The sequence below is a fragment of the Meriones unguiculatus genome, chromosome 2 (assembly GCF_030254825.1).
Source record: "Meriones unguiculatus strain TT.TT164.6M chromosome 2, Bangor_MerUng_6.1, whole genome shotgun sequence".
Classification (NCBI taxonomy): domain Eukaryota; kingdom Metazoa; phylum Chordata; class Mammalia; order Rodentia; family Muridae; genus Meriones; species Meriones unguiculatus.
Window position 1 is genome coordinate 146768743 of NC_083350.1, and position 21004 is coordinate 146789746.

The 21004-nt window shown below is 41.9% G+C and overlaps 1 protein-coding gene across 1 annotated transcript in view; it reads left to right on the forward strand.

The window, feature by feature from the left end:
• Fat4 (FAT atypical cadherin 4) overlaps positions 1–20686 on the forward strand; it is a 131740-nt gene extending 111054 nt beyond the window's left edge. Inside the window, exons 10-17 of the mRNA XM_021632292.2 lie at positions 437–541; positions 5126–5433; positions 6887–6972; positions 7762–7941; positions 9447–9571; positions 11159–11376; positions 15290–15551; positions 17701–20686. Of these exons, the coding sequence (XP_021487967.1) occupies positions 437–541; positions 5126–5433; positions 6887–6972; positions 7762–7941; positions 9447–9571; positions 11159–11376; positions 15290–15551; positions 17701–19562 (3146 nt within the window). The 3' untranslated portion in view covers positions 19563–20686. The remainder of the gene's footprint in view (positions 1–436; positions 542–5125; positions 5434–6886; positions 6973–7761; positions 7942–9446; positions 9572–11158; positions 11377–15289; positions 15552–17700) is intronic.
• The last annotated feature ends 318 nt before the right edge of the window (positions 20687–21004 follow it).

A 21004-nucleotide genomic window follows, 5' to 3' on the forward strand; every position in this document is an offset into this window, starting at 1 on the left:
ATTTCATGATTTCCTTATTTTTCATTGCTGAGCAATATTCCATTGTGTAGATGAACCACAATTTTTCCATCCATTCTTCAGTTGAGGGGGATCTAGGCTGGCACAAGGAGAGCAACAGAACAAGAAAATTTGAACACAGGGAACTTCCCAGAGACTCATACTCCAACCAAGAACTATTCATGGAGATAACCTAGAACTCTGACAATGCAGCCACTTCTGATGAGAACTGATAGACTAAGATCAGAAAGAAGGAGAGGAGGACCTCCCCTATCAGTGGACTTGGGGAGGGGCATGCATGCAGAAAGGGGGGGGAGGATGGGGCTGAGAGGGGAGGAGGGAGGGGCTTATGGGGGGATACGAAATGAATAAAGTGTAATTAATAAAAGTTAAATAAAAAATTAAAAAAAGATTTCTTAACAAATTTGATACATTTTAGGAAAAATGTGTGAATCTTCTGTCAATTACTGTGAATGCAATCCGTGCTTCAATGGCGGCTCCTGTCAGAGTGGTGTGGAATCCTATTACTGCCACTGTCCATTCGGTGAGTAGAATGTCTCCATTGCCTTACTGACCTAGAGACTGGATCTGGGATGCAGCTCAGTTGGTAGAGTGCTTGCCTAGGATGCATGGAGCCTTGGGTTGAATTGTCAGCACCTCATGCTGGTGGCCTCTTACAATCCCAGCACAACCTCAGATGCACAGGGAGTTTAAGACTAGCCTGGACTACAAGAGACCCTGTCCATATCTACATATGCACATATATGCATATATTTATGCATATTCGAGCAATCTTACTCATGCAATGCAGTGCATGGTTGTTTTACACAAGGAGATTAAGTAAAATGAAATATTTAATGCTGTTTTAAAGGTTAATTATGAAAATGCTACCGAGTACATCACTTTATGTATTGTTTAAAAAAAAAAAACAAAAAAGCTCAACATAATAGCCGTACTGGCACTTTCTTTTAGCCTAGAACTTAACAATTAAAATACCCTCTAATTACTTTCAACTCTACTGCAAATCTCCAAGAGCAGTCCACATATTTTTGTTTGTTTCTTTTTTACCTTAATCCACCCATTTCTACTAGATGAGTTTGGGACCTAAATGTACATTAGGCCTTTAATTTGCTACTGAGCTAATTCTCAGCAGCTAATAATTCTACCCCTGTGTTCTCTTGGCAATGTACATTATCAGAACTTCAGATGGCATCTACTGATTTCTTCCAGATGCCCCTCAAAGTCGCCCAGAAATAGGCCAGCAACAACTGTGATTGATCCATTTATTTAAGGTTTCTCTACCTCTCGTGAGAAACTGGATTCCGTGTTCAGGAATGTGTCGGTATCTAGGGAGAAGGAGGCTGTTTTTCTTGCCTTTCCTTCTGTGTTCCCATGGGACTGAGATCTGCAGTTTCACTGCCTGTTAAGAGAAATTGAGTTTCCAGTAACCAGTGAAAAATGTCTGTGGTGCCAGTCACTGAAGAAAACTCAATTCTTGAAGTAACGTTAGAAATGGGATGTAAAAATATAACTATGGCACCATTTAGATGGCTCACTGGTGCGATTGCTTTCTATGCAGACCTGTGACCTGAATTTAATATCTGGAACTGTGGTGGGGAGAGAGAATGGTGGACTCCCCAAGGTTGCCCTCTCACCTCTTGCATGTGTGACACACATGTACCCCAGCTCATAATACAAAGATAATAATTATTATAATAAAACATAATTATTAAAATCAATTTTACCCAGTGTCCCTATGGCTCATAAATTAAGGGATTTAAGCAAATAATAAAAAAAAATTGTCAAAAACTGCCCATGATGGTGTGACTGGAGAACAGGTGCTGCCTGCAACCAGTGGCCATGGCTGGTGTCAGGCCAGTGTTTTCTGTTTTAAGGTTTCATCAAAATGCTCATGAAGCAAAAAAGTCTTTCCTCAGATCTCCTGCAAGGCCACTTCTTTGGGATCCTACAGTCAGGCTTCATGACTTAGCTTGTGTTTTGGAATGAAAGAAAAATAAATTGGAGTGGAAACTGGAAAATAATTTCCAAGTGACTGACGGAGTGTTTATGATGTTAGCATTCTTCCCTATTTCAATAGCAAATATGCACGCTTAGAACAATCAGTGCCAAACAGTAAGATGGTTTTCCATGTGGTGCTGATATAAAATCCCCTGTCTTGGGGAGAGCAGGGAAAATACCTTGGGATTCAAATGGACCTTCCGTCGCCCTGCAGACATCCCTGGGGGAAGAGAAGTAGCACACTATAAATTATAGTGGACATGAAGCTGGCAGTCCAGGTCCCACCTAATTCCTTCCAAAGGCAAAACCCAAAAGCACTCTTGAACTGTAGACACTGTCAGCTGACCAGAGAAGCATTTAAAAAGCAAAACAAAATAAAAGGCCTTGGAATTCCAATACCTCATTCCAAGCTGCACAGACTGAATTAGAAAGAAACGTAATTTGCCTTCTTAAAGTGAATGTGGGTGTCACACACAAAAAGAAGTAGCAGATGGAAATGTCTCACATGAAGACCCACGGTGGAGACACACAGGGTAGTGACATATGCACCCCAAACACTGGCTTCCCCAGGGCTTTGAGGCTGGAAAACGTTTTCATTTATAGTCTCATTAGCCAAAATTTCTTCTTTAGAGTTTGCTATATTATTAGAGTCATATCTATCTATCTATCTATCTATCTATCTATCTATCTATCTATGTGCTAGGCAGATAAGTAGATGGTAGAGAAGTAGGTGACAGTTGGATAGATGATAGATAATAAATAGCTAGATGATAGATAGATAGATAGATAAATGAAAGATTGTGTTTTCAGAAAAATAGTTTGCCTCAGATGATTTAGACTGTGAGATTCAAGTTCTCAAAACTTTGTTATTTTGTTATTACATATGTAACACACATGCAAGGGCTGCATGTTTGAGCAGTCACACCGCAACCTGTAAGCTATCCCCATTTTTATGTACATTCTGTACATTATATATATATATGTGTGTGTGTGTGTAAATATTTTATATAAAATTACTAAATATTTTATAATTATACAGTGATCTAACAAGAGATATTGGGGGTATATAATTTTAAGGTAGTTTCATAGTTTTTGTTGATATTTATCTGACTTATTTCACACTCACATTTGGAAGACAAAAAATTAAACACTCATTAAATTTTATTTTTACATGTAGAAGACAGAAGAATTCCCTTTCACAGAAATAATAAAAACTCTTTAAAAATATGTATATATTTTCATATTTGAAACTACAGTGTTTTTGAATGTAAATGTGAAACTTATCACCTCATATCTATATACATCACTACATTCAGATTTTAGCTATCGGCATGTTCTTTAGTTAAAATGTAAGAAGAAAAGACCAACAAGGAAAAAAAAAGATCCACAGAAACACAATATAAATGATTTATCTTTGCCTTTTATTTAGCTTCAGTTACTCTTTGCTTGTAGAAATGATGTACAGAACAATTTCTAATTAGTATCTGAGCATTATTGTTTATTTGTATAAAATGTGGTAGAAATGCATAAAATATAAATAATGCAGGTGTAAATCAATGACATATTAAAGGCTATTCAGACAATATAGCATATATATGTCATTCCTCTAATTTTTTTATTCTTAGATTTGGTTTAAGGTTTAATGTAATATATATTTCCCAGTCATTTTACCAACTTGTATCCCTGTCTAGACCGAAAAAGACAAGATAACCTATATATACATTGTAAAATCTTCTAGACTATTTTATCTCAAAGATTCGATATAAAATGTGATGCAGTCAATACAATTAAGCAATCTCAGAATATCTGGCTTTCTTGATTTCCCATGATTTTGTGACCTTGGTTAAATTGTAAATACTCTGTGAAATAGAAGCATTCATTCCTTGGAGCTGAGCAGTTCCTGGACTCTAACTTCAAGGAGTTTACAATAGGTATTAAATACAAACCCAAGAATGAAACCTTTTTAAAGCTGAAAATAAACCCTGACGGGTGTCCTGGGTCCCTTTGCAATCATCAGTCACAACCACCATCGTCTGTGGAAAAAGCATTTTGTCTAGTGTAGTCGCATCAATAAAATTCACTTTCACGTTGGAAAAAGACAGTGCAGACAAATGGAAACACCCTAGCAAAGTCACTGTAAATGAGTCTCCCATGACTCATCCATGGCAAGTTTGAAATGATACAGATGAAAACTCAGAACAGGGTGGAGATGTGGCTCAGTGCATAAGAGCACCGCATGCTCTTCCGGAGGACCCCTGTTTGATTCCCAGTACCCCCACTGTGGCTCGCAGCCATCTGCAATTCTAGTTCTCCATGCAGTGCCCAGGCATAGAGCTGATGTACGGACATAAAGGCAGGAAAAAGAACCGTTTGCATAAAATAAAACAGCATGACTGAAACATACAAGCTTAAAGCAGTGACTTCTAAGTGGCAGCATATCTTTCCCTCATTTGTGTCCCTGGAAATTAGTCCTGAGTTGGGGACTGGATTTTTAAGTCAAAACAACCAAATCTACTGCTCTCAATTGAATTAACATGGTTTTTAAGAATCATAATTATGCACCACGGCCTCTGTAGTGGTGCATGTTTTTCATCTAAGCACTCAGCAGGGCAGAGGCAGGAGGATCTCTGTGAGTTCTAGTAGAGTCTGGGCTACACAGTGAAACCCTGTGTCTATTAAAATAAAATAAAATCACAGTTGAACGTTATAGCATGGTAAATTTTATGAACATCAACAAACTAATTTTCCAAGTATTTTGGGAAAAATTCTTTTCAAACATACTCTTTTTATTGTCTCTACTTTTTAAAATTAAGGCGCACTGAGGTAAATTTCTAATTCACCAAACAACATCAACGTTTCATCTCTCTCACAAGCCGTATACTTTTCTGCGTCTTGTTTTTGCAATGCTGTGAGCAGGACTGCTTCATGCCCCGCATGACCGTGGGGCTTCCTCTCCTTACAAGAGTGGCAGCTTGGCACAGCGCTTGACGAAGGGATGGTGATAATTACATTTTTAACTGCACGATTCATTATTATGACTGAAAATACTTTGTGAGGAATAACTTAGGAAAGCATTGCTGACCTTTCAATGTCCTTCTCTCCCCTGCAGGTGTCTTTGGGAAGCACTGTGAGCTGAACAGTTATGGATTCGAGGAACTGTCATACATGGAGTTTCCCAGCCTGGACCCCAACAATAACTACATTTATGTCAAGTTTGCGACTATCAAAAGTCACGCTTTATTGCTTTATAACTATGACAACCAGACAGGAGAGCGGGCAGAGTTCCTGGCGCTGGAAATAGCTGAGGAACGGCTCAGATTCTCGTATAATCTGGGCAGTGGCACGTACAAACTGACCACTATGAAGAAGGTGTCAGATGGACAGTTCCACACGGTGATCGCGCGGCGAGCAGGCATGGTGAGGCACCGCTCTTCCTTCAGCCTCCCCCCACCGCTCTGCAGTCAGTTATCAAGCCCTCCTGGGAGCATGCATACAGGGCCACATTCAAGGATGGATAATGTGTGTGTTTATTGTGTGGCCTCAGAGTGATGCTTTTTTTTTTTTTTTTTTTTTTTTTTGGCTTGTGCTAGGAATGCTGGTGTTTCAGGAACGATGAAGGATAAGCAACTAACAGCCTAACAGCCCACACCGCTCAGAGGTTTAAAGGCAACCTAGAACTACATTTAACATGACCATTTTTTTTTCTGTCTAGAGTATCATTACCCTAACTAAAGAAACAATGTAAGGTCAAAGGTTAAAAAAACTTAGAAAAGGATAATACTTAATATTTGTCACAATGAATTGAACAACTCTTTCTCATGATAAGACACAGCCACAGCCACCTGTTGAGGCCTTCTGTCTATGAGTGCAGCCAGAGCTGCATCGCATCCTGGTAATACTAAATGTGAAAGAGCATTTCTGTCATTATTAATTTGGCCACAGTGGGAAAATGTGTTCTTACTTCAGAAAATATGCAAAAAAGCTCCCATTGGATCTCGAATCTCTTATGTTATACATTTCAAGGCAAAATTATTGGAAATTGGTAAAATCATCAGCCTGTAAGTTTTAATTATCATATAGCCAGATCAGAGATGTCTCAATTTTCACTCTTGCTGACAGTGAAAGAAGAAATATCTTGGTTAGAAAATGTGGGGTATTCTGAGGTCGTGTCTATGATAAGTATTTAAAGAATTGCGAACATTAAATTACATGAGTTTACTGGGCCTTTAGATCTTTGGTTTTTATAACACACACACACACACACACATAGGTTGAGAGTGCCCAACACACATGCCAGCCGGAGCTGACCAGGCATTCACTGGCCGTTGCATAAACACTGTATATTTTGTAAAAGGATTGTAAAAGGATTTGAAAAAAAAAATATTAACATTTTGCATAGTTACTATGGAAAGGTGTGTTCACAGCAGCACACAAAGACTCTCTAAAACACAATGCTGCTTTTGAGGTGTTAGTTTTTGAGAAAACTGCTCAAGGGTAAGCAAAGTGGGACTTGAAAATCTCAACATGGGATTGAAATGGTTGATACTGTTTCCAAAAAAAAGTTGAGGTTTTCCAGGAAGACTAACACTTCTTAATTCTTTCTTGTATAAATTAGGCAGAAGGAGAGGATGATTTCAAAGCAGCTTCATCCCTCATATATATAATTAGAATTAAAAACAGTGACGGAGATCTGTGCCTATAACTTTATATGTAGCAGTTATGTGATGTGTTATGTGTACATCGAACCAAGAAAATCATAATAACACAATAATTTCAGTCATCCCCACATGAGAGCAGTGCTTGCACTGTCTACTGGGTAGGCTGATGTCATCAGGAGGCCTGTGGTGACCGTCCCCTCTCTTGCTTACAGGCAGCTTCCTTAACTGTGGACTCCTGCTCTGAGAATCAAGAGCCAGGCTATTGCACTGTGAGTAATGTGGCAGCTTCGGATGACTGGTGAGTAAAATCATAGCTGCATTCTTATCACTACTGAGATTAAGCTTTCTACAAGAACTTTAAAATAATTTTTCTCCAGACGGAACGGTTCCATACTCCCTCAAAGAGATAGTGATACTATAAAGCAAGTAATGTCAGTGAAGTATTACTTTAATGTTGAGTTTAGAAGTCACAAAGTGATAGTCAAGGCTAAGGGATGCAGTGTCTACTGTAGCCAGGACTGTTGAGATTTTCCTTCAAGGAATGCTTTCGTGTGTACTGAGTTCTGCCCTCACTCAGACATGTTGTCCTCGCGTTTGTGTGGAAATTAATGAATGCATCCTTGCTAGCAGCACTTCAAGCTGAATTGAAGTATTGGCCAATCAAAAGCATAAGAGATTTTGTCAGGAGGGAGATATGTGATACACAGTGAGCTCCCACTACTGTTTTTATCAACATGCTTGCTATAGCCTTAGAGAGCCACAGAACCTGTAGACCTGTGTCTGTGCTTCTGTGCATTTGGTCTTTTCTAGAAAGCTTATTTTTATTTTATTTATTTATTTATTTATTTATTTATTTATTTATTTATTTATTTTTGCTGGCAACGTGGCCATATATGCACCCTATTTGGATGGTTGGAAATATAATTTCATAAGCTTCCCTGACTTCGCAATATGAAAACCAATTAATCCTAGGAACACCTGCTGTGAGGATGGATATTGGTCTGTGATGCTCATTCCAGAAAAGCTAGTAATTGAGTGAAATGTGTAGTGTTGATTTTGAGATCTTTGCCCTTTCGTGTTTCCATAGGACTCTTGATGTTCAGCCAAACCGAGTCACTGTTGGAGGAATCAGGTCACTAGAGCCAATCCTTCAGAGGAGGGGGCATGTGGAGAGCCATGACTTTGTTGGGTGTATAATGGAGTTCGCTGTCAACGGCCGACCCCTGGAGCCCAGCCAGGCTCTGGCAGCACAAGGCATCCTTGATCAGTAAGATTTTACTTCTTATCATTAAAAAAAAGCTGCAAATGTAGATAGTGAGAATCAAAAGTCTCCAGCTGAGTTATTCAGCTGATTGACAGGGCTTCCGTGACATGCCTGACCTGGAACTTGTCCACACCCTCCTCCCGGTCACTCTGTCCCTGCTGTTTTCCACACCCAGTGTTCCTAGTTCACAGTAGGACTTTACATTGCTGTCTCCTCAGCCTGGAATGATGTTGCAAACCTCACCCCTCACCTTGACCCTGAACTTAGAGATACAGGAGCCCCACCCCAAGCTCAGACAGTCTTAAATTAGTACAGAGGACCAGAAACAACTAATTTGGGTGAAGTGCAATTGTAAACCACCTGATTTATACCCTATGAATTTGCAGAACTCTCTAACATGCAGTAGAATGGGCTTTAAACAACATTTTAAAGATTTTTAAAGAAGTGGTAAGTGGTTCCCAGTTAACACAAAGCTTACAAAATTCTGTCTGCACACTATAACCCCTTAGCATCTATAAACCTAAACAGCCATTTATTTTTCAAATAGTAGGTGTACTGTGACATCTTCAGATATACTTCCCATGCACTTTGCTTATGGCTGGACTTCCCACCAGGACAAGAGAACCATAGAATTCTCTCCACACTGTCTTCTCTCATCCCAGCTTTTCACAAAACTTCCATTCACACAGAAGATTTACACGTGGAAATCGTTGCTGGACATTTGGGAACAACAGAGGCAGCTATGATGACTCTAATAACATTGTTTATGCATACAGGCAGGCATACGTTCAGGTACATAAATATGAATGCACAAAAATTTGTACACACAGACACTCGTGAACACAATACAATACACGCACACACGAGAGAGATATTTGAAATTAGACTAGCAGTCTCTCACCACTTGCATGCATAATTTTCATTGTATCTTATTTTTGACTAAGTGAGAGGCTTGCATAGTTCACAAATAAAAGCCACCAAAAAATAAAAAAACAAAAAAACATTAGCACAGAGGATCTCTGTCTAACAAATTGCACAATCCCCCTTTCTCTTTATTGTGTCTTATTCACACAGGAAAAGAATTTCCCTTCTCCATGAATATGTGGATTTATTTTATTCCATTATGCCCATGCCTCGTGTCATACCTAGCAAATGGGCAGTGAATAAGACTTAATTACAAGTGTCTTTGTGGGGTGCACATGGACCTAAGTAAATACGTGGCTCTGGACCATGCTAACCAAGGGTTTTTGAACCATTACACCCATACAGAAGCTGTCACTGTCGGTTGTCATTGTATAAGATCTGTTTATTTAGCCTCCTCATTTTGTGTGCGGTGGACAGCGTTAGGAGGTTTCTGAGCCACTAATGGCTGCAGGGTGGCTGGAACAGCTCTCTCTCTACAGCGTGAGCCTGTGATTAAGCACATTGATCAGTGAATGTCCGTTTCAAGTCGAGTTTTCTTCTTCCAGTTAAGGGCTTCATCTCTCCTTTTTGTGACCCTTTTGTAGGTGTCCTAGACTAGAAGGCACGTGTGCCCGCAACCCCTGCCAACATGGCGGCACCTGTGTGGACTTTTGGTCATGGCAGCAGTGTCAGTGCATGGAGGGCCTCACCGGGAAGTACTGCGAAAAATGTAGGTCACCATCTTCACCTTCGCGAATGCCGTCACCACCCTGAAAGTAGAAATATGGACACCTAAGCATGTTACTGCATTTTGACTCTAACATGGCAGATATTAAGTGTGAAAAATAGGGTAAAACACAATGACAGTTGTCAGTCAGCTTTTTATCTGAAGAGTCAAAGAATTGGGCTTAACTAAATGCTTAGTTTCACCTTATGAACACTTCATAGTTTATTTTATGCTACATATGGGGTAGTTAGGAAACTTAAAAAATCAGTAACTGTATTCAGGTTATAGATCAATATTGCCCACTGTTGATTGATATTTCTCTGGTCAGATTTGCATATTTTGCAGAAAAATAATTTACATGTTGTATCACAGACTAATACATAGCTCCAAACATTGTAAGGTAGTTAATGTGTTAAAAATAAAAGTGGCACTTTTTAAAAGTTGGTTTTACACAGTACTATCTCAATGTTTTCATTAATAACTGTCCATTTAAACCCCAATCTTGTGGCAATCAAGACATCAGTCATACTCAAGGCATCACCAAAGAACTGCGGTCTAATTGAAGGCTGCGTATTATTTTCTACCCTGAGCCCTTGGGGCCACCTTTATGAGACCGCTTTATTTTGAAATGAATGATTTTTACTTAATTCAGCCACAGGCACCTGATGACTTGTTAAGGGAACATTTGTTGCTGCTGTCATAGGAGAACGAAGAGAAATGAGTGATAACATTGGAATATACTATAAGCTGAAAGACCTTAAAGGCAGGCAGGATAGATGTATTTTAGTATCTTGGCCATAACAGAAAGAGGGAAGAAAAAAACAAAACAAACAAACAAAAAAAACCCAACAAATTATTGCTAGGTGTTTCTTCAGTGAGCTGCCCTGGGACTCATTTTTGTAAATCTAGATGTAATTCTGCCCATGTTATTCTGTTTACCTGTTTAGAGTGTAACACCCAGGGTATCGTTACCCACATTCCATTTCCTTAGTGTCCCTTCCTGAATTATATTGTGGTTATGGTGACATAAACTTATTTGTGGACTGGGAGTCTGTTATCAGGTCATGGTGTCTAATAATGAATCATTCATTATGATGTTTATAGGAAGAGCGTGTTATAGGTAGAAATCTTGGACTGGACACTTTTGGAAGTTCATATTTCTGAAAAGCAGAGAATAGAGAGAGTAAAGACTAAAGACTCGAAGATTTGCAACTGTTAAAATATATTTGCTTAATAATTTCAGGAATGCATTGAAATTGGTTCAAGTTTTGAGTTGTGCACGCTAGCAGTTGGCTGTGTCTTCTATGTCCAGGCTTTCTGTCCCGTAGCAAAGAGTTTGGATGACAAGTCCCTAAATAATTAATGACTGTCATCAAGGGCTTTATATTTCACAGAGTCAAAAAGGACTCAACCATTGGAAATATACTTACATAATTATTCACAAATGAAAAGTATTTTCTCAGAGTATGACCAGGGACAGTGATTTTAGAAAGCTGAGCTTTTGTCATTTTTAATACTTTTCGTCACTCTGACGAATGCTCTAAAAAAGTCTAGTGCATGCCTTCAGTTTTTCCCCTTCTTGACTTTCAGCTGTCACTCCAGACACTGCCTTGTCACTGGAAGGCAAGGGACGCCTGGACTACCACATGAGTCAGAGCGAGAAGCGGGAATACTTGCTGACACAGAGCGTACGGGAAGCCACGCTGGAGCCTTTTGGTGTCAAGAGTCTGGAAGTAAAATTCAGGACTCGGAGTGAGAGTGGCATCTTGATCCATATCCAGGAGAGCAGCAATTATACCACCGTGAAGGTGAGAAAGGAGCCTGTGATGGGCCGTCTGATGACCCCCTACCTGCCCTGGGGACTGGGTCATTTCTCCCACAGCTTCTGTCCCCTTCACAGCCTTAGAGTTCTGACCAGTCATCCAGTACCTACTCCACTCTCAATGTGCCCACATCCTGGGCCAGGGTAACAAAGATCTGAGAGGCCAGTTGCTAACCACCTTTGTCTTGGTTTAGAGTAGGGGCAACTGCCAGGTAGGTCAACATGGAATGGTGTCAAGTCTGTTTTGCTTGATAGAAATCGGTACTGCTCTCCCTCCTATTGTAAATGAAATAAAGCGTGAAAAGTGTGCCTTCGTGATGGAGAACTATTTTCCATCAAGAGGTACTTTAAGCACTCTTAAGATAGGTTAAATGCTAAGGTTAGAAAAAAATATTTAGAAATTATCTGACTTTATTCTGAAATTCACATTCCATTCATCACACAGGTAAAAATCCATGAAGTTAAATGTATTTGGTATTTATTGTAATTTTATTTTTTGTAAATTTATTTTGTTTTTGTCTCTCCAAATAAATTTTAATGAGAGGGAAATGGAAAAGGTGAGGGAGAGGGGGAGGAAAAGGGAAGGGAAATCTGTGATAGGAATGTATTCTCAAACCTGTGGAAACTAGAAAGGAACATGGGTTGGCCTCCGCACTCTCCGCACTCTCCACCTTATCCCCGTGAAACAGGGTCTCTCTGAATGTGGAGCCCTCATGTTGGCTTTCCTGGATATCTAGTGTGTTTCTGAGATCTGCTTGACTCCTTTGCAGCTACTGACATGGGTAAAGCAAGCACTTTACCCACTGAGCCATCTCTCTGCCCACTCTAAATAAATTCAGAAATTCAAAACAATAACTTTCCAAATGTATGTTCACCAAGAAGAGTGGATTTCTCTCCAGGCTTTTCTTTCAGTTTTCCTCTCTGTGGCCCATGAGTCTGAAATGACCACCACATTCTTTCACAGAGAACATTAACATCAGTTCACCCACAAGATCTTGTATTTAGTTCCATCAACTGTTTAATGAGATAATTTATCATTTATTCATATTTTTATTGATTTTAGCAAATTCTTAAGAAACCCATGGTTACTAACTTATCTTTTTCTTCCAATCTTTTCAAACATGTAGAACAGTATTAGCAATAACTTCATTTAATTCATAAATAATATTAAAAATAAAATTTATGTTTATCCCTAAATTTTAGGTTTTTATTTTCTAAGTTTCTCTTTGCAGCCAGCTCTCCCTGCTTTATCCCAGGTGTCTGTTTTTAGTGAGTCACACAAAAGACCAAACATTTTTCTGGTGATCTGCTTGGATCTTCCTTAGCCCATTTGTAGATGGAGATGATTTGTGTCCCCTGTGGTTATTCGGCAGCATTTGAAGATTTTTTTTTTTTAATGGAAAGATGATGGTGTTGCTACCGTGTAGTTGCTGGAGGTCAGAGCAGAGCATCCTATAACACATACAGTAACCCCGGCTGAGACATGCATGCTCAGAAATGTCCATGAGTGCTGAATTTGAGATGGGGGCCTACAAATCTTGAGATTTTCACTTTACTTTTACTAGTTAGGCAAACATCCAGGCTCACTGGTTAATATAGCTGGTGAAACAGAGAAGTGCTTGAATCAAACTGTGTTTGAATCTGCTTTTCATAATTTCCATTCAAAAGTCGATTAGAAGCAATGAAGGCAGAAGATACAGAGAGAGCCCTGAGCTAATGAGCTAGGACCTTAACGAAAGAGAGTTGATCCTGCTTCCCAGAATACCATTCCTTGCTGAGTGGGGATCCTGAAAGAACTCTGCTCAACATGCCTCCATTCTGAGAGGCCACACTGCAGGCTGCGAGAGATTATCTGTTAAGCTCCCTCCAAGTCCCCATGCCATTTAGATGACATATGACACATGCGGTCTCCTTCAGCCAAGAAACTCAGTCAGCATACAATGTGGTTGAAGAAGTGAGCGCTTCTGTAAGGGAGCAACTGAATGTTAGGGTCTGTCTTTGTGTCTGTGACGTTCAACAGGATGGCAGCCTGCACCTCCTCAGCATGGTGCCACAGAGCTAAAAAAGAACGAGGCAGAATAACCAGGAACCAGCAGCCATGACATTTAGTGAGAAAATTGTGAGCCGCGGGTTTTCAAAGCTAAGGATCTTGGCAGGTAAAAACAAGTAGAAAGGGAAAAGGCAGTCAGCTGAAAAGATCAAAACAGACACAGAATGTGGCAGAGAAGGGCGGGAGACCACGGGGTCTGCTGGAGTGCGGGTGAGGAAGGCGGGGACGGAATGTACTCCTCAGTGTCAGCTATGGCCATCCAAGAACCAGGCTTTGTTTCTTTTGGCCCACCTTCTTACCATTCTTTCGTAAACCCTTCATTTATTGAACTAATTCTCTCTCTCTCTCTCTCTCTCTCTCTCTCTCTCACATTTATTGAACTAATTCTCTCTCTCTCTCTCTCTCTCTCTCTCTCACACACGCACACCCACCCATTAATGCCCATCAGGAGGAAGATGAACAAAACTGTTGGGTGAAAAAACATTCTGGGTGTTTTGAATTCATGGAGAGATAGAATAACTGAAGGGAGAGTCCTGTGACAGTTCTGCTCCGATAATTTAATTTACATATATGAATTAATTACATATCTGTGCAGTGTGTGAGTGTGTGGTATATGTCTGTCGGGGAGGTGTGTCCACTGGGGGCCACAACAAGACATTTCCTGGCTTCTTGTATTGTTTTCCTGCCTTATTGCTTTGGGTAGGTATTTTGCTGAACTGGAAACTTCATGCATTGTTGAGCTGTCTAGCAAGAAATCTCCCAAGATATTTGCCCTCCAGTGCTGGGGTTACAGGGACACATCATGGTGCCCAGCTTTTTATGTGGATGTTGGGGATTTGAACTCAGATCCTTAGGCTTGCAAAGAAGCATTTTTACCCACTGAGCCAACTTCCAGCCTACGAAAAAAAAATATTTTTTTAATCAGGAAACATCACATTAAAGTGTTACCATATGTTTGCTATAGGTAACTGTGTTATATGAATTTCCACATAGCACAGATGAACTGATTTTTGGTTTTCCTGGAAGCAGTTCTTCCATGTAGACACAGTGTCTGAGCTGAGTGATACAAGAAACTGATCCATGCTTTTCCTCCGGTCACTGCTGGGTCATGGCATCTTTTTGCCTGGACAGCAGTCCTATCTGGCAGCAGGGATGGGAACAGGCTCTCTGACCCATGGGCTCATCTTGCCTTACAAATTATTCATCTTCTGAAGGGTCAGCTCATAATACTGGAAACTTTCAAGTTGGAAACTGGAGTGTCCTGTTACCCAGTGTTCTACTGGGTGAACTGAAAGAAATCAAATTCCTTTAGATAAATTGAAGAGACAGCTGCAATGAAGTCGTGGCCAAATCCTCTTGTTATTGTATGGTATTCCACCTTGGAAAGAAAATAGTGAGATCCATTTCTGTCTAAAATCCCAGTGTTGTGGGACATGGAGGAAATGCCACTCTGTCACTGTTTCTCCAACAACTCTGCCTTTGTAGCTTTCTGTTCACTCTTTGGTTTTGCAAGTTTTTATTTTTATCTATTTATTTATTTTTCTAAGCTCCTCTAGCCGTTTTACTAAACTTAATGATTTAACATGCTTCCCTCTGTCCTTGAAATACGAATAATCACAATCAGTGTCAATTATTCAGGCTACCTAGTCACTTCAACATTTTGGTTTTGTTCTAGAAAGTTACAGGTCCCTCGGGAAACCACTTACAAAATTAAAAACTGTTAGAATTAGTAAATAAACAATTATGTTGCCTAGAAATACACTGTTGATGTATCCTGTAAAAAAATACATCGTTTTTTATTTAAGGGTATCACGTTTGATCTGTGCATTGTTTTCGATGCATCTTCTAGATTAAGAACGGCAAAGTGCACTTCACATCAGATGCTGGGGTCGCTGGGAAAGTGGAGCGAAGCATTCCGGAAGCGTACGTCGCTGACGGCCACTGGCACACCTTCCGGATCTCCAAGAATGGAAGCACCACCGTGCTGTCTGTAGACAGGATCTACAACAGAGATGTCATCCACCCCACGCAGGACTTTGGTGGCATTGAGGTGCTTTCCATGTCTCTGGGAGGAATCCCCCCCAACCAAGCCCACCGAGACACTCAGACAGGTAAATGCTGCTATATCCGGGAGGAAGATAAAACAAAGGAAAACCTGCTTCTCAAAACGGAGGCGATTTTTGTGGCAAATGGGGAGGGGTATTTGGGGGGAGGTAAAATCCAATTTATTTTGTATTACTTTCTTTCACAGAATAATTTCGTCACGGTGTAGTTTTTACAAGAGTAGTTGGATTTCTGATACTGGTGACTATGAGTCTTCTAATGAGCATAACTGTCCTTAGAGAGATTGTGATCAGGGCTTCTGCTCTCTGCTCTCCTCTGTACTACTGAAATCTGGTTTAAGCGTGGGCCACTCAGATGCTTGGCTTGTCCTCAAGGCCTTTGTCTGTCACACCTGGTTTATCAAAAGCAGTCTTCAAAAGCAGTTTATCAAAAACACAGGAGACCAGGGGAAGATATATCTATCAGGTTCTCACAGGATGTAGATATTACTTATAATCAGTGATACAAAGGAAAATGGAGAAACCCATGTGTTCTTAAATGAGAAGGAGGGTGAGGGTGTCAGAAGGGTTAATAGATGGGAAATGTTAACAAAGAGAGCCAAGGTCAGGGAGCAACTCCTGATCAGTTGGAGTGAGGCAGATAATGAAACTGGAGAAAAAAAAGAAGGTGCTGGAAAGTGTGGACTTATTTATTTTCTTTAAGAACAGTTGAGTAATTAGAATCTTAATGAGTATTGCAGTCAAGCATGCAGTAGTACTGCAGTCTTTCAGGCTGTTTCTGAGAATGAACTGGGGAGGAGTCCCAGGACCCAGGTGTTAGCAGCTGGTATCTGGAAGGCCCTGTGGTATGGAAAGGTATTGTTTCAGTTTGAATGGGATGGCCAAGGAGTAAAGCCAAAATAGATGGACCCAAAGTAATCTGGAGATGAGGGAGAATTCTGAGTTTTCATCTCAAACAAGGTTAGTGCCACCAAGGAAGGAAACTGTTGAAGAGAAGAGAGAAGCAGAACTCAGGGAAGCATGGAGTTTGCCATTAAACAAATGGCTTTGAAGCACCTTCAAAAGGACACTGAAGGGATGACATGGAACCAGGATAGACTTGAGCTAGAGATGTCAGCACAAAGTATGTAAGCAGAATGTCAGCAGAGACTAATCCCTGAGATGAGGGTTAGGAAGCCTGGTGTCTAACATTGAAGAAGTCCAGAAGGGAAGCCTGACTTGAAGAACAATGAGTCAGTATAAATGTGCTGAACTTTCAAGGAATTCAAAATGCCACAGCAAGAAGGAGGAGTCAAAATCTAGGGATGCAGAGTCAAGAATCAATATCCTAGGAAATTCCGGAAAGAGTAAATCAGGCTGACAAATGTCACTTGTCTGGGAAGGTGTGTCAAAATGAAGGGAAACACAAAATGCGTCAGAGAATAGAATTAGAGCATAAAAATTAAATTCCAGATCATAAGTCCTTATATGTTGTGGATTTTAGAATATGCACAGTCTATTTGGATTTTGTAAGAAATCAACAGAGTGTAGATGAGTGGAAGTAAATTCCTGTGCCTTCAGATAGGAGCTTCCTGGCATCAGTGTGCTCAAGCCCAATGAAGGATTTTTTTTAGTTGTGTCTATCATTATGATCTCTACTAATGAACCCTTTTGGGATATTTTTGTTTTCTGCCTTCTGCACCCTGACCATTTACAATGTGAGTGCCACTGTTACCTCCTCCCTCCTGGGAAACTGCCAGACACCATAGCCAAGACTTTTCTTTTGATCCACAAGGGCCCATGCCAGCCTCTTTGGAGGGCCCAGTGTCAGTAACTGTAGACCCCATGGTCTTGAAGTTGGAGCAATTAGCCTTTATTTCACTCCTTTCAATGTTCATAGAATAAGTTTGATCTCTTCGTAATTCTTGGTCTGTGGCCTGTATGAATCAAACTGATGAACCATTAAATAGATGAAAAAAGAGAAAAGGATCAAGACAATCCTGGCCGTGGAGACTTTCCCAAAGCTTCCAGTTCTCCCCATGTGTTATAGAACTACATGACTCTGGAGATACTGTAAAGGACATATATCCCCATTTTTGAACCAGAGCATGGCTGAGAGCACCCCCGGGGGTAAGGGGACCTTCTCTTTAGATCTCATCACTCCGAGGTGAAATGGTCCCTTTTCTCTAAATTGCTTCCTACTGTATCTCCCTGACAGGCTTTAACGGCTGCATTGCTTCAGTGTTATATGGCGGAGAGAGCCTCCCCTTCAGTGGCAAGCACAGCTTGGCCTCCATCTCCAAAACTGACCCTTCGGTGAAGATCGGCTGTCGGGGTCCCAACATCTGTGCCAGCAACCCCTGCTGGGGGGACCTTCTGTGTATCAACCAGTGGTATGCGTACAAATGCGTCCCTCCTGGGGACTGCGCGTCCCACCCCTGCCAGAACGGAGGCATCTGTGAGCCAGGACTGCTCTCGGGCTACACGTGCAGCTGTCCAGAGTCGCACACGGGGAGGACCTGTGAGATGGTGGTAGCCTGCCTCGGTGTTACCTGTCCTCAAGGCAAGGTGTGCAAGGCTGGGAGTCCCGGGGGACACGTGTGTGTCCAGACTCAGGGTCCAGATGAGATCTCCTTACCCCTGTGGGCTGTGCCTGCCATCGTGGGCAGCTGCGCCACAGCCCTCGCCCTGCTCGTCCTCAGCTTGATTCTATGCAACCAGTGCAGGGGAAAGATGCCCAAAAACCCCAAAGAGGAGAAGAAGCCAAAGGAGAAGAAGAAAAAGGGCAGCGAGAATGTGGCTTTTGATGACCCAGACAACATCCCACCCTATGGGGATGACATGGCTGTCAGGAAGCAACCTGAGGGGAATCCCAAGCCGGACATCATAGAGCGAGAGAACCCCTACCTCATCTTTGATGAGACGGACATCCCCCACAACTCAGAGACCATCCCCAGTGCCCCGCTGGCTTCCCCGGAGCAGGAGATTGAGCACTATGACATCGACAACGCCAGCAGTATCGCGCCCTCAGATGCGGACATCATCCAGCACTACAAACAGTTCCGAAGCCACACCCCCAAGTTCTCCATCCAGAGGCACAGCCCCCTGGGCTTCGCCAGGCAGTCCCCTATGCCCCTGGGTGCAAGCAGTCTGACCTACCAGCCTTCTTCATATGGCCAGGCACTAAGAACCAGCTCCCTCAGCCACTCAGCCTGCCCTACTCCTAACCCCCTGTCCAGGCACAGCCCAGCTCCTTTCTCCAAACCCTCTGCTTTCTACAGGAGCAGCCCAGCTCGGGAACTGCACCTTCCTCTGCGGGATGGGGGTACTTTGGAAATGCATGGGGATCCCTGCCAGCCTGGCATGTTCAACTATGCTACCAGGTTGGGGAGGAGAAGTAAGAGCCCCCAGGCCATGGCATCACACGGCTCGAGACCCGGGAGCCGCCTCAAGCAGCCCATAGCACAGATCCCTCTAGAATCTTCTCCTCCGGTGGGACTCTCCATAGAGGAGGTAGAGAGGCTCAACACGCCTCGTCCCAGAAACCCCAGCATCTGTAGTGCGGACCATGGGAGATCCTCTTCAGAGGAAGACTGTAGGAGGCCCCTGTCCAGAACCAGGAACCCAGCAGATGGCATCCCTGCCCCAGAATCATCTTCTGACAGCGACTCCCATGATTCCTTCACGTGCTCTGAAATGGAATACGACAGGGAGAAGCCCGTGGTCTACACTTCCAGGATGCCCAAGTTATCTCAAGTCAACGAATCTGATGCAGACGACGAAGATAATTATGGAGCCAGACTGAAACCCAGAAGGTACCATGGCCGCAGGGCCGAGGGGGGACTGGCGGGCACCCCTGCAGCGGCACCTGGGGCTGCAGACAGCACCCTGAAGCTGGGACAGCAGGCAGGCAACTTCAACTGGGACAACCTTTTGAACTGGGGCCCGGGCTTTGGTCACTATGTGGACGTCTTTAAAGATTTGGCTTCTCTCCCAGAGAAAGCAGCCAGCAATGAAGAAGGTAAAAGTGGGGCAGCTAAAGCTGCCCCCAAAGATGGGGAGGCTGAACAGTATGTGTGAGGTGTATGCGTGAGCAAGCAACACTCAAAGCAATGTGTGGCTTCCCGCCAGCGTGGGTCACCCTTCTAAAGCAGGCCAGCAGAGACCGGTGGCCAGGGACGCGTTTCAGATTAACCACAAAGCTGCTCGCATAGACTCCAGACGACTCTTTAATTTAAATGTGTTTGGTGGAAAGGTCCTCCTGCATGCATCGTGTTTTGTGATGAGTTTCGGGGCATGCAACATTGGGAAGTCTTGCTTTGTGTTTGGTTTGTGATTTTTGCAGATAATACCATTCCAGTCGCACACGGGGGCTTGTCCTTTCACCGTGGGGTGTGCCTGTTTCCATTGTAGTGTTATGATTGTGTTTTGCCTTGCAAGATCACTTAAGTTTAACCAGCCCATGTAAGGTGCAGGAAGGAGCACTTCCCATCTCGGAGGGATGGAGGACTGCGTATTAACACTCTTCAGACGTGTAGATTGATATGTGACGTTGCTCAGACATGCTAAGGGCTTGTTTTACATGACGGTGGGTACTAAGATTAAGTCATTTTGTTCGGCACTTTAAAGCTCTCTTAGGAACTGTGTTGACGCTTATGTGTCTCTGTGCGAACAGTCATGGCCTCCTGACTTACCTCAGGCTTCCAGGAAGAACAAGATGACCGCATACTGTCCCCAGAACACTGCCACCCTTCTCCTCCGAAACAATGTTCTCAGCGCACTTCTAAGAGACATTTTTAAAAGTTATTTATTGAAAAAAAGTTCTATGCTTTTAACATGTAACAAATTGACCTAAGCAGGCCCTAATTGGTTTTATTTTCTAGCCATTCAACATTTACCCCTGAGTACCCAGTTTTTATAATTTATATAAAGTCAGATTGCAACGTTTCTTACTTTCTGTCATTTTGTAGATCATTTTTTAATACTGTGTAAAACTTTTTTTTTTTTTTTTACACCTGAGCTGTTTTTGATACTGATATTTTCCAATGCCGGAAACTTTTCTTGCTTTCAGGGAAGGTAAGAAAATGTGTTTTTTACATTTGTTACTTATGTAACATTCATATTTTCACAGTTTGATATCTGTAACATACTGTATGCTTTCTACCTGTAAATGCCAACAATAGAATTAAAATATTTATTTAAAATACCGTGTCCTAGGGTAAATATGTTTCTGTTTTTCTCTGTTCTTGTGTGGGCAATTAAGAATATTCTCTCTTTTTATTTAATGCATTTATTTATTACAAAGTATTCACTTTATATTCTTTTTTTATTTTTTATTTTTTTTATCAGTTACATTTTATTAACTCTGTATCCCAGCCCTGTCCTGATCCCTCATTCCCTCCCAGTCCCTCCCTCCCTCCCTCATCTCCACCGTGCCCCTTTCCAAGTCCACTGATAGGGGGGACCTCCTCCCATTCATCTGATCCTGTTTTATCAGGTATCTTCAGGACTGGCTGCAAAGC